Source organism: Harpia harpyja, chromosome Z (genome assembly GCF_026419915.1).
Source record: "Harpia harpyja isolate bHarHar1 chromosome Z, bHarHar1 primary haplotype, whole genome shotgun sequence".
Lineage (NCBI taxonomy): Eukaryota > Metazoa > Chordata > Aves > Accipitriformes > Accipitridae > Harpia > Harpia harpyja.
The window spans coordinates 86,737,196-86,749,235 of NC_068969.1; the positions used below are offsets into that span (position 1 = coordinate 86,737,196).

General features: G+C 43.0%; 1 protein-coding gene across 2 annotated transcripts; it reads right to left on the reverse strand.

The window, feature by feature from the left end:
* Window positions 1-696: 696 nt before the first annotated feature.
* On the reverse strand, window positions 697-11,585 carry KCNV2 (potassium voltage-gated channel modifier subfamily V member 2). Of its 2 annotated transcripts, none has more exons than XM_052778763.1 (2): window positions 10,045-11,585; window positions 697-5,448 (listed from the first exon to the last, which is right to left on the reverse strand). In XM_052778763.1, the coding sequence occupies exons 1-2, from the start codon at window positions 11,356-11,358 to the stop codon at window positions 5,173-5,175; spliced, it is 1,590 nt and encodes a 529-aa protein (XP_052634723.1). In that variant the 5' UTR covers window positions 11,359-11,585; the 3' UTR covers window positions 697-5,172. The 2 variants fall into 2 exon arrangements, with proteins under 2 accessions (XP_052634723.1, XP_052634722.1); XM_052778762.1 differs by having other exon boundaries at window positions 9,919-11,585.
* Window positions 11,586-12,040: the final 455 nt, after the last annotated feature.

A 12,040-nucleotide genomic window follows, 5' to 3' on the forward strand; every position in this document is an offset into this window, starting at 1 on the left:
CAATACGGAGTCATTTTACAGAGTAGAATTAGACTCTGGCAAGTTTTATTTAAAAACCTTGATAATCGCTATCTCAGGAGCTACCTGTAGAATGCTTTAATTTTTCTCAGCATATTTCCATTAAATTACCTAAGTACATGAAAAGCTAGTACCTCTGACCTTGCTCTTTTTCAGTCCAAGATAAAGAGCTGAATTACAGTCAAATGCCATGTCATTTCTCTACTACTGAATAAAGAAGTTGTATAAATAGCAGATAAGCATGAATCAAATGTTTTTACATAACATAAAACCAGAACGTTCTAAACAGTTGAAGCTATTTTTAAAGCAAGAAGACAATTTTTCCTTCCTAGGCTTATTGATAGTAATTATTTTTCTTCAAAAACTTTGAAGTGTACCTAGTTTAAAATCTTTACAATTATACATACGTAAAGACTGAATATTTCTATTTGCCTTAGAAGTCTGGGAATAGCACCAGATGCCTATTAACCTGTGGCTTTACTGTAGCTACCACTTTAAGTGCTATCTTTCTGAATGAGAAAAGCAAACAGCTTGATGTGTTGTTCTTCTAAGACAAGGAATTGTGCAGAAGCATATTCTAATTGGAATTCTTTCCTGGCTCATGTAAGGCCAGACTATTTACATTTCTACCATCCCCACCCGTATTTTTTTTTCTTTTTTTTTCTTTTCTTCTTGGTTTTTTTCTTTTTTCTTTTTTTCCCCCCTTTTATTCAATAATTCCCAGGCCTAAAATGAATAGAAGAAACAACATTTAATTGTCCTAAAATGAAGTCAGGCCATCCAGATAAACTGACTGTTTCTTTGTCTACCAGAGACAACGTTTGCTAAGTCTGTAGTGAAACGTAGTGATAGAACATATTTTCCTTCTCTCTCTGGGGCTAATTAATATCTGCAATTAGTTAAAATAGAAGATTTTAGCACAGACACATTCAGAGAGGTTTCTAATTTCTCAGTGGTTTGAGAATCCTCCACCTTGTTTCCCCAAAACCTTAGCTATGCCAAATTAACATCTCATAAAACAAGCCCTACCTACTTTAGCTTTAATAGTATTGCCCATATTTGTTGTGTTTAAGCACATTTTCCCTTGATGTGGTTACTTTGAAATATTTTGATTGTCAAAGCCCTATGGCATTCAAGTAAGCAAGACGATCATGGCTCTCCTGCATAATTTTTGGATGTCATTATGGGTACCATTTGACTTTTTCATTTGAGTAATCTAGGGACAGTGATGACGCCACTGGAAGTCTTAGTGGATGTGGCAGAATAAGTTAACTGAGAGTCCTCAGAAGGAACCACTGTGTCAACAAAAAAATGGCAAAAATGCTGCATCCTATTTAAAAACCACCTAATACAGGTTTGCACAGCCTTCTGCAGGTTGTCAGAAGTTTGTTCTATTGGAATATGGACTCCTCCCTTCCTCTGAGCTGGCTGGAAGTCCTCTTTGTATGATACGAGCCTCAGACAGGTTCTCACAGGGGGAGAGGACCTTGTGGGAGGACCTTGCTAGTAGCCATCCACAGAAAATGCTGGTACTGACAGAGCTTTGGGCATTTGGGGCAATGTCTGGCTGCTATAGTGGTACCTCAACATTAGGCATATTGAAATGCACAGACTTATGCTTGTCGCCTCTAGAATAAGATTAGTTAAGCCACAAGGCAGAAAGCTGCACAAGGTAATCCAGAGAAGAAAATGATGAGTGTTTGACTGAAAGAAACAAAGAAACAAACACTAACTTCTAGTTTTGCTGGAAAATGCCTTATTCCACTAAGGACCCATTCACCTGCTGAATGCAGCAGGGCAGGTATTACAAAACCCCAAGCCAGCAGCTTTGTGTAGTCTTGTGCTTAATATTTTGTGTGGCAGTTGCCAGAGGTCTGTCCTCCACACCGCACCCTTCTACCATGTATCTTGTGTCAGCTCTACTATTACTCAGAGCTCTCTAAATTGAGCTAGGTCATGAACTAATCAAGAATCTAACCCTGCTCCCCCAAACTGCCACATTTGCATGTTGAGTCAGTGCATAGAGGAATCAAAAAGGTACCAAAGCTGCCATCAGTGAGATGGTGGGCCTGGATGGGGGAGGGATGGGGGGGCAAAGTGCATTGAGAAAGAAGAGAGTGAGGCAGCTGCTAGGTAAGCTGAGATGCCCCGAGGTATTCAGAGCACCCAGGTGGGATGTGGTGGTACTGGTTACAATGTCTTCTCCTGGCAGGACAGAAATCGGTCTCCTCCTTGTTGGGAAGTGTTTTAGCCCATGGCCATTAGCCTGTAGTGTAGTCTAAGTATGAGTTTTGCCTTCATGTGGCTGCAGAATGCAGGGACTGACTCTGGAGTCCTTCCAGACTAAATCCTTCAACCAAAGATTGCTTGGGCCAGAAGAGAGTAAGCGAGTGAGTGGGAAGGTTTTGCTGCTTGGTCAGGGTATTTCATAGCTCTTTATTGAAGCAGGGCCTGTGACCCATACCTTTCCACCCAGCCAAGCATTGCAAACACCAAGCCGTACTGTCTTTCTTTTACTGTCACCTGGTGGGTCATTATTTACTCAGTGCAAAGTGGAACAGCTTCAGCTAGAAGGGTGGGAAAGACCCACACTAAGCTATATTTGAATGGTTAGAGCAGAACTATGGGACTTGTGCATTAAAATCTTGTTGGGCAGATAAGAAAGCACCAGCCGAGGACATTAAAATCTGACTCCCGATTAAAAAAGAAGTCTCTTTTCTCCTGCCCATGTTTTACATAGAAAGCCTATTCCCTTACATGTCTTGAAGAACATTTACTTGAATGGGTCCTGCAGGTCAGGCCAGTGGGGTGGAAAATGAGGCTGGTGATTTGTGTCAAGTCTGAGGCTATGAGGAAGTCCAGCCTCAGCAGAGTACTCACGCTCTTGATTTCTCTAGGTGGCAAGAAGCTGCTGATCTTACCATGCAAGGCTGACCATCTGCATCCCATCTGCATGGTACATGCAAGTAGTGATTTCTTCAGACAAGGAAATTAATTTAGGGTGTCCCGTATCTTGGAAAGTTGGGTAATCACCAACATTTAAGTCCTTTTAATGGATCTAACCCAAGCTCCATGTTGAAAATAAAGCACAGTTGTGGTTTTGCATGTTTGTAATCTGCCACCTCACTGAACTGCAGTGGAGGTCTTAAAGAGGCTTCCTGTGGTTTCAGGAAGCTACTTGTCCTGTTGTTGCTATGCAGAAGGGCCATGCAAATTCATACCATCCCTAGAGTCAAAGTAAAGCAGCTATTCTTCTGAGTGCCAGGATTGTGCCTGCTGCATTGTGTGCTGTCCAGAACAGCAAACATCTATCACATTCAACTCCCAGGGATCAGCTGTGCCTTAAAGACATGGTTTAGCTTTTAACAGTGCTGATCAGCACACAATGTGCTGACTGTCATTCCTAAAGAACAAAATGACAGATGGGCTTATGATACGTTTGTCCAGAGGTAGAGAATGAGAAGAGTAACTTGGTTACTAATTACCTTCTCACCATTGAAAGGAGAAGTGTCCCTATGCTTCACACAATTTGCATGGACGTGGCAAAATTAATGACCTTTTTCACCCTCAGTGGTCCCAAGAGTGAGCTTCACACCATTGTCTCCAGTGCGCCTCTGAGACTTGAATGCAGCCATTTGCATTCAGCGGGGCAGCACAGACATAATGTGAGAGTTCAAGAATTTTAAAATGCATCTCTGCCATCAGGCTGTTTTGCAGCAAGAGTGCTGCTGAGTAACAGCCATGGGTCATATCAGTAACTGTTACTATTGCTTCTTTTCTCACCTTTTTTTTCCACACTATTTGTATCTGAGTATCAATAAAATAACTATTGTTTCAGATCTGTTATTCAGGTTACTATTTCTAAACTGGTATGATTGCTCTTATGTAAAAAGAATACTCCTGATATGCTGTGAACTAATACATGAAACTGATTCCATTTAATTGTTGTTGTTTGCTATGTAGGTTTTGGGGTGAGTTTCTGATGCATGAGAAATTGCATTCAGCTGTGCAAAAAGGCTCATTAATCTTAGGAAGTAAGGTACTACTGGGGGTGAGCTAAGGTGTCAGAATTGTGTCCTTAATGGTTCTATATACCAGACAAAGTATCTTGACTTTAAATTATATTTAAAATTGGTTACAGGTAAGTGCTGATAAGACCCTTTGTATGAAAAGTCTTTATGAGATATTATCCATTACATGTTTCATTTGATTATTTTTTTAAATGCTGCTTTAACACTTGTGTCCCATGACAGGCCTATTATTAGTGTAACAATTCAGTAAGTAGATACATTAAATGCAGTAAAATAAATTTAGCCTATCACTTAATCCTGTACCTAAAGAAGGTTTTGGTTTGGAAATGTTTTCAAAATTGATCAATGACATTTATCAACTCAGACTCCAGACTTCTTCACTAGTTCTTGGCATAATGAAAGATGAATATGGAGGTGGTGAAATATGAAAAGCAGTGTGTTACTTGCCTAGGTATGAAAACGGGAGTCATTTGCAGGGCTGCATTTGAAAAATAAAATTGGAACAGTGAAGCATATCTATCTGACAGTGGAAACAGAAGCTGAAAGCTTAAGGAGTATAGATGCTGCTAATATCCAGGTAAAGGCTCTAGGCTGTTTTCCTGGTTTTGAAAGCTGGTGCAAAACCAATTTCAGCAATGCAGTCAGTATATTGGGTATTCTATTTGTTTAATTTTTGAGACTGCCTTGACAGCAGTGAGGTGGCTGACCTTTAATGGCAGCAATTTGTTTTCCTTTGGTTTGATTATGGTGGGTCTTTATTGCGGGTCTAATCAGTAGCAGGGTGTTACATCTTCCTGTGGGTCTAATTCAGAGTTTCTGGGTGGTTAATCTGAAGAAACTCATTCCAGATAGTTGATGAGCACTTAAGTGCTGTTCACAGCCTAGCAAAAACAAAACAAAACAAAACAAAAACCCAAACAAAACAAAACAAAGCAAAAAACCCCTGTTGTTGTAATCTGAGCCTTTTTTCTTTTGAAAACAACCCCCTTCAAAACAGATTTCAAGATCTACTTTTGTTACTTTTGGCCTTTTCTGTTCATCTTCAGTTAGCTTGGCTGATCTGTTTTTCTTTTTTCTCCTTCGTCTTCTCTGTTCCCTCCACATATCCAAAGCACAAACTGTATCAGTGCTGTGGTAAAGCGTGGGTTGCACCTTCTCCACAGCATTCAGATATTTTCTTCATGGCTCTCCGTGTGAAGTCCACCTTCCCCCTTTCTTTCTTGAGAGCCGTGTACTCGTAGGCCTTCAGCTTGCTGTAATAGTCTGAGAATTTGTTGTAGAGAATGGAGATGGGCATGCCGTTCAGGATTATTCCAAACGCAATGCAGAGGAAAGCAAAGAGGCGGCCAAGGTGTGTTTCTGGACACATGTCTCCGTATCCCACTGTAGAGATGCTGACCTACAGGCAAACCAACATTGAGCTTATTAGCTGAGAAGAAACACACAAACAGATGTGTTCAGGGACAATTTTAAAGTTAGCGTTTTTGCATTTTGCATCATAAATCTGAAATATTCTCTGCTGCCTTTTTTTCTGTACCTTCCATCTTATGCAAAAATCCCTAATTAAAAAAAATCCCTCTCATGCAGTAAAGACAGACAACAGTGCAGTTTGACACTGTTCAGGAGGGTCTTTAAAAGCTTTGTCCTGCAGAGGGAATTTCCAAACCAGTTCCACACCAGACTGTCCAGAAGGTGGGTTTGCTCGGCTGTAGTGAGTAGATAGAGATGGCTCCCTGACCTCACAAACCCAGTGATAACTGCAGCCCTGCTCCCTCATTGTGTCACTTGGAACAGATGCCCTGTCTCTAAATCCAGTGCGCTTATAAAACCGGTATTTTGGGACTTATTCTGTGGGTTGTATTTTGAGTATTATCTTTGTCATATATATTTTTGGAACTAATAAAAAACACAGGAAAAGATTCAGCTAATTGTGAAATACATTTTTATAATGTTTGCGCTATAGGAAGAAGTGACCCAGGACTTTGAAGTTTCTAGATAAAATCCCCTTTAATGGTTACATACCTACAAGGAGCTGTGGAAAAAACAAAGATCTTTCTCTGTTACCTGGAAGTTTTTGCTCACAGTGTATGCTCACAACATATATATTTATAGTGCTAAATTGTTTGATCTTCCTTCTCAGCTGTATGTCAGAGGTTCCAGAAGTAAGGTGTATGTGTGCCTTCAGTGGGGAATATTCCTGATTGGTTTAGTGACAGGTACACAGGTGGGAAATTTTTGCTGAATTCCTCTTTGAAGAAGGGTTTGGGAGTTGTTTAAAATGTTGGTTTTGGTGTGGTTTTTTTGTTTTGGTTTGGTTTGGTTTGGTTTGGTTTTTTGTGGGAGCGATGGTATTTAGTATATCTGCTTTATATGAATCTATACATTTTGCCATCACATTGTCTGCATAGTTTCACAAATTTTTTCTTCTCACCCATCAGCATTTTCTCTTTTTAGCCTATGGATATATGAAGGAACTGTGTTTTATATGGACTTGGTACTCTACCATGTACTGCAATACTTTCTTTGGAAAATTTCGTTTCAAAAATTCATGGATGTTTGCTTATGGGGATGCTACCAATGAATGATGCACTCCCAAACAGTCGGCATAAAATAACTCCTAATTTATGTACTCCCATGGCACACATCTGGATTGTTTATAATTTTTACATTTAGTAAATATAACTTATTTTTCTCTGGCAGGTAAAACTTGCAGACTTCTGCCATCGGGCACTTCCTAGTCTGTGCGAGGGATCTTTTTCAGCCAGTGGATTTTATTGAATTTGTTTTCACAGTATCTCAACACACTGTGTGTGTTTGTGAAACAACAACCTAGAACTTTGGCAGAAATAAACCACAGGCAGTAGGACTTTCACTGTAATACCCTTGTGGCTTTAGCACTGAAATAAGTCTTTGGAAGGTCGTGGTGTGCAGCCTGCCATCCTCTAACATGCTAAATAAAATGTTATTTCAAATGAAGAAAGCATTAGGGTACATGAGACAGCACTGGGTAAGCACATTTGTAGGATGCACCTGGTGCTTCCTGTGGAATAAAATGGATTAGTCACTTGGTTTAGTGGAAATTAAGTCACTGGATTTGAATGATAATACAGGATAAATATCTCCAAAAATAAATACTGAGATGAAGGCAAGATGTTTATCTCTACCAGCCAGGACAAAACCATTATCCTGTGATGAGGTTCTGTTCCACTGGCATAGTCTTCTGCATCTCCTGTGACAGTTTGGGAGGGATAGTTCTCCTCCTGTGTGTAAGACCATGAATGCTGTTGGGTTTTAATGAAATTTGAATGATCTTCATTTTCACTCTTAAAGGATGACTAGGCTTTAAAAAGAGTTTTATGCCTTGGAATTGCAGCATACATGCTACAGCTCCTTTTTTGGAGACACTTGCTCAGCTAAATAGGCATTTTTCATGTACTCATATAGGTTTCTTGAAAGTATCTAAATGGTTATGGTGTCACCAGCTTGCAGAAATGAACCCTAAAGATTTTGCATATATCCTGCATGTTCAGAAAGAAAAATATAAGGCTAATGTCCTTATTCTAGTAATGTATGAAGCACGAATTTTGTCATAACCTGTGTAGGTTGTACATAACCTGTGTAGATGACCTGTGAAGGTTACATTACAGGAGCCTTTCCTTTATTCACTGATTTTTCCCTCCTTCCCATGCCCCAGCTTAAAGAATATTCAGCACATGTACATATGCATGTACATGTATAAATGTCTATGTGTGTCTTTAGGGCCAGTTTTTCTGCCACACACTGAATCACTACAAACATATGTATGGGAAACCACCACATCTCATCAGTCACTGCTGAACCAGAAGTGAAGGCCATGGGCTCCCAGGGCTGCTGGCCAGAAGTGACCTCGGATGGGTTGGGGTTGCTGTCCTGTGGGCCCCATATGCAGCTCTGTGCATCCAGTGCCTATGCTGGTCAACCAGCCTGAGACTGAGCCTCTGACTCCTTTCCAGTCCGTTTGCATGGGCTTCCTTCCCCAGGAAAGCGATTGGGACATAGCCAGCCCCACAGCTAAGTCCAGGGGTCAGAAGTGCTCCTTTATGGCCCTACCATAGACACGGATTATGGAGGCCAGCATTGGCTGCTGCAAAATGAAATGTATATGATGACAGACTAGAACAAGCCTTAGAGTTTGGACAGCCAAGATACAGGCTCTTTGCCTTCTCTCAGCACCTGCAATGTCTAGCTGCCCTCTGATTTGGTCCAGGCTGCTGTAGATACACACACCTTCTGCAGCGTAACAGAGCTGTTGTTTTCCAGTCCTGAAATGCTACGGGCAGGGATCAACTTCCCCCTCTCCGCAATGCCCCCGATAAAACCACACCCCTCCCTGCCAAAACACTGCTGTAAAAATGATAATTGTGAAACTGCCATACTTGTGCACGAAGATTATCTGTTAAGCATTTACTTAGAGCCTGCAGCTCCCTCTCCATTGTCTGCTAGTCTTGATAAATGCCTAAGTGTTTCTTTTGTCTTCACAGCTCACCTTGAAGGATATAACTATCAATTTGATCTCACAATAGTTTGAGAAGTATTGGTTAGCCTTCTATAAGTGAATGTATGTCCATCCTTGGGTGTTATTGCAATCTAAGTCTGGAGTTGAACTGCTTCCCTAACCCTTTAGAGGTGAATTCTGAATTTGGGGTGCCAGAACAGTTCTGCCAGGACATTGCCAGAGCCAGGAGGCATTTAAGCAAGGTGGAGGACTTTAAACTTTCACAGCTCTGTGTTCCTGGCTAAATCTTCATGCCCCTGAAAGATGTGAACCCAGCAGCCTTGAAAATGTTGCCTCAAAAACCACCCCTCCACATAACACATTATAGTACAGGTCAGTGATCGTTCAGACCTCTCAAGAAGACGTGCCCAAATGCCTTAGAGCACTAACCCAGTGGCAGTCTCTAGAAATGAGGTCATTCTGTCTTCATTTCTGAGGCTTGTCAGCTGAAACTTAGCCTGTTACCCTCACTCCAAGTGCTTGGGGTGGGACTAAAATCACACTCTTTCTGACAGAGATTCCAAAAAAAGATTCAAGGTGACATTAACCAGCTCACAGTACTGACTGATGTGGGATTCAAACCAGTGACCTAGATGTAGAAGGCAGTTTATCCCATTATCAACCCCTTGAGCCATTCTGCTTCTTTTTGTATTTATTCCTCTGCAAGTCTGGCACGGTATAAATAACCATCAATGTTTTGTGTGTGTGCAGACATGTGCCTTAGACATGTCATCCAAGGAACAGAACACAATCTCTTGTGTAAAACAACTGTTGGTCTTAATGCAATTTTAATGGCCAGAGCTCTGGGAAAGCTTTGGCTTTCCAAGTCAGAGTGACCAGACTATAGTCAATAAACTATATCTTATCATCTTGCAGTTGTATGATGGCTCACAGTAGACCTCCAAAAAGAATAACAATGAAAATCCTGTGCCCACCTGCAACCAGCTAGCCTGATGCAAGCTTTTTATTTTTGCCCTTTTTTTTTTTTTTTTTGGCAACACTGACAATGGGATTAAATGGAGATGTGCTTTTCTTTCCTGTCTCTTTGCTCACTTCTTCTTTAAAAGTGCAAGTACTGTCTGCATTTGGTTGGACAGGAATTTCAACACTCTCTGCCTGATTAAGCCTTGATTTAAGCTTACAACAGAGGTGAATGAGTGTGTGTGTGTGTGTGCGTGCGTGAGTGCATATGTCCTGTAAGCTCAGAATTCCAAGCAGATGTTCACTGATCTGAGCCTGCTGTTTCCAAGACTGTCAGCGACTCTAGCAAAGAAGGGGAGGGGAAGGGGGGGGGGGGGTTCTGGCTACCCAGCAAGGTGAGATGTGTTTACTTACGGCAGCCCACCACCAAGCATGGGGGATGCTGGTGAAGTTGGTGCTGGAGACATCGTGCTCCACTGTGTAGACCATGGCAGAGAAGGCGAAGATGCCCATGGCAATGAAGAGCAAAAGGCAGCCCACCTGTTGGTAGCACTGGCGCAAGGTAAAGCCGAAGGCACGCAGTCCTGTGGAGTGGCGGGCCAGCTTGAGGATGCGGAAGATGCGCATGAGACGCATGATGCGAAGCACTTGTCCTACCTTACCCACTCGTCCCACCTTCTCGATATCGTGTTCGTGCTGAGAGCCCCGACCTCGGGGCTGGTCATCATCAGCAAAGCATTCGAGCAGCAGCTGCAGATAGAGGGGCAGGATGGCAATGAGGTCTACTGCATTGAGTGCGCTGCTGGCAAAGCGGCGCAGGTCTGGGGTAGAGACCAAGCGCAGCAGGTACTCCAGTGTGAAGAATGCGATGCACAGGGTCTCGATGTGCTCCAAGACGGGCCGGCTCTCCCCGCTCTTCCGGTCTACCTGCTGCATCTCCTCCACTGTGTTGAGGGCCAGGGCCACCACGGAGATGAGCACGAAAAAGCTGGAGGCCACTGCCATCACCTTGGCGGTGACAGAGGAGAAGGGCTTCTCCATGAGGTTCCACAGGCGCCAGCGCTGGGGACCATAGTAGCGCATGTGGTGGAAGAGCTGCTCATTCTCCTGAGCCTCTGCCTGGGAGCGCAGCTCACGCTGGACCTTCAGCTGCTCGCTCAGCTCGTCACGGCGCTCCTCGAAGCAGATGCGGCAACAGCGAGGTGTGTATTTGAGCCGCACGCCCCAGTAGCTCAGCTCCTCCAGGAAGCTACGGGGGCACAGCTCATCCCGCACACGCAGCACCCCTGAGGCGTAGAAGTTGTACACCAGCTGGAAGACGGCCGGGTCCCGGTCAAAGAAATACTCATCTACCTGGGCAGCGTAGTCATCGCACAGGCCCAGCTGGCAGCGACGGTCAGTGGAGGTAGCTAGGCGGCCCAGGCGGGTCTTGGGATAGATGGCCACTGCCTGGTAGGTGAGGCGGTAGCTTTGGCCACCAACATTGATGTTCAACACGGACGAAGTGGAAGTCGTGGCCCGGGCTCCGGAGGAAAGGGCAGGGGAGCAAGGAATGGATGACGAGGCCTTGTTTTCTCCCTCAAATGTGTCTCCGCTTGGCCATTTTCCTTGTTCTTTCTCTTCCTCTTCCTCATCTTCATCGTCCACATAATAGTTGTAATTCCCCTCAGGTCCCAGGAGCAGTAGGGGCTGGGAGTTGAATGGAGCCGTAGCAGAAAAGCCACTCTGCTTGTCTACACGCGTGCCTTCGTTATCTTTCCCGTTGTCGGGCTGCAGGAAGACATTTGGTGCTTCCCTCGCTCTACTTTTATGTTTTAGGAAAGGAAACTCTCGCTGCATGTTAAACTGCAACATACTATTTTTTCTTACTCTTCTCCCTTCTTTACATTCACCCAATCAAGGAATTAACACCAGTCCTTTCCAACACTAAAAAGGCTGACAATCCTGTTTTCTTCTCTCTTTATCTCAGTAGTATCACACACAGCAGCAGTTCTGCATTTTTCTCCCTGCCAGCCACCACTCCAGTTGTGAAAGCTTCGTGTGGCATACAGACACATGAAGACTGCTGCTGACCGTTTTAATCTTGCTGACAGGGAAGATCTGAGTGCTTAGAGAAGGGGATTTAAGGGCTATTATCCTGTTCCAGCCTCATCTCCCTCAGGCTGTGACGTGAATGATTATGGATCCATAAATCTATGAAAAATCCGTAAGGGAAAAAAAAACCCTAAAGTTTTATTGCTAACAAAACCCATACATTTTCCTAATTCAAGTATACATGGATTAAGAATAATCTCAAAATGAAAATGTATGAGGGGCAGAGGGGGAGAGAGAGAACATTACAGATTTCTTTCATCCCCATGAGTATAGCATGTCTTTGTTTTCCTTAATGAAAATAATGAATAATTGATAAGCAGATAATAGGAAGAAATTCACTACAGTAGTTCTTAAAATGTTTTAAAAAGTGAGCAAATAGAAGGCGTCCCTTTTTATTCCCAGTTAGAATACCTCCATCTGGTTAAGGGCTGAGGAAAGTCAC

What these genes read in the sequence shown, in the direction of transcription:
- KCNV2 (XM_052778762.1), bottom strand. Translation starts at nt 11,358, where the DNA reads ATGTTGCAGTTTAACATGCAGCGAGAGTTTCCTTTCCTAAAACATAAA. An exon ending in ATGCTTGGTGGTGGGCTGCC is followed by an intron (nt 5,449 to 9,918) that starts GTAAGTAAACAC and finishes GTTTGCCTGTAG; the next exon opens with GTCAGCATCTCTACAGTGGG.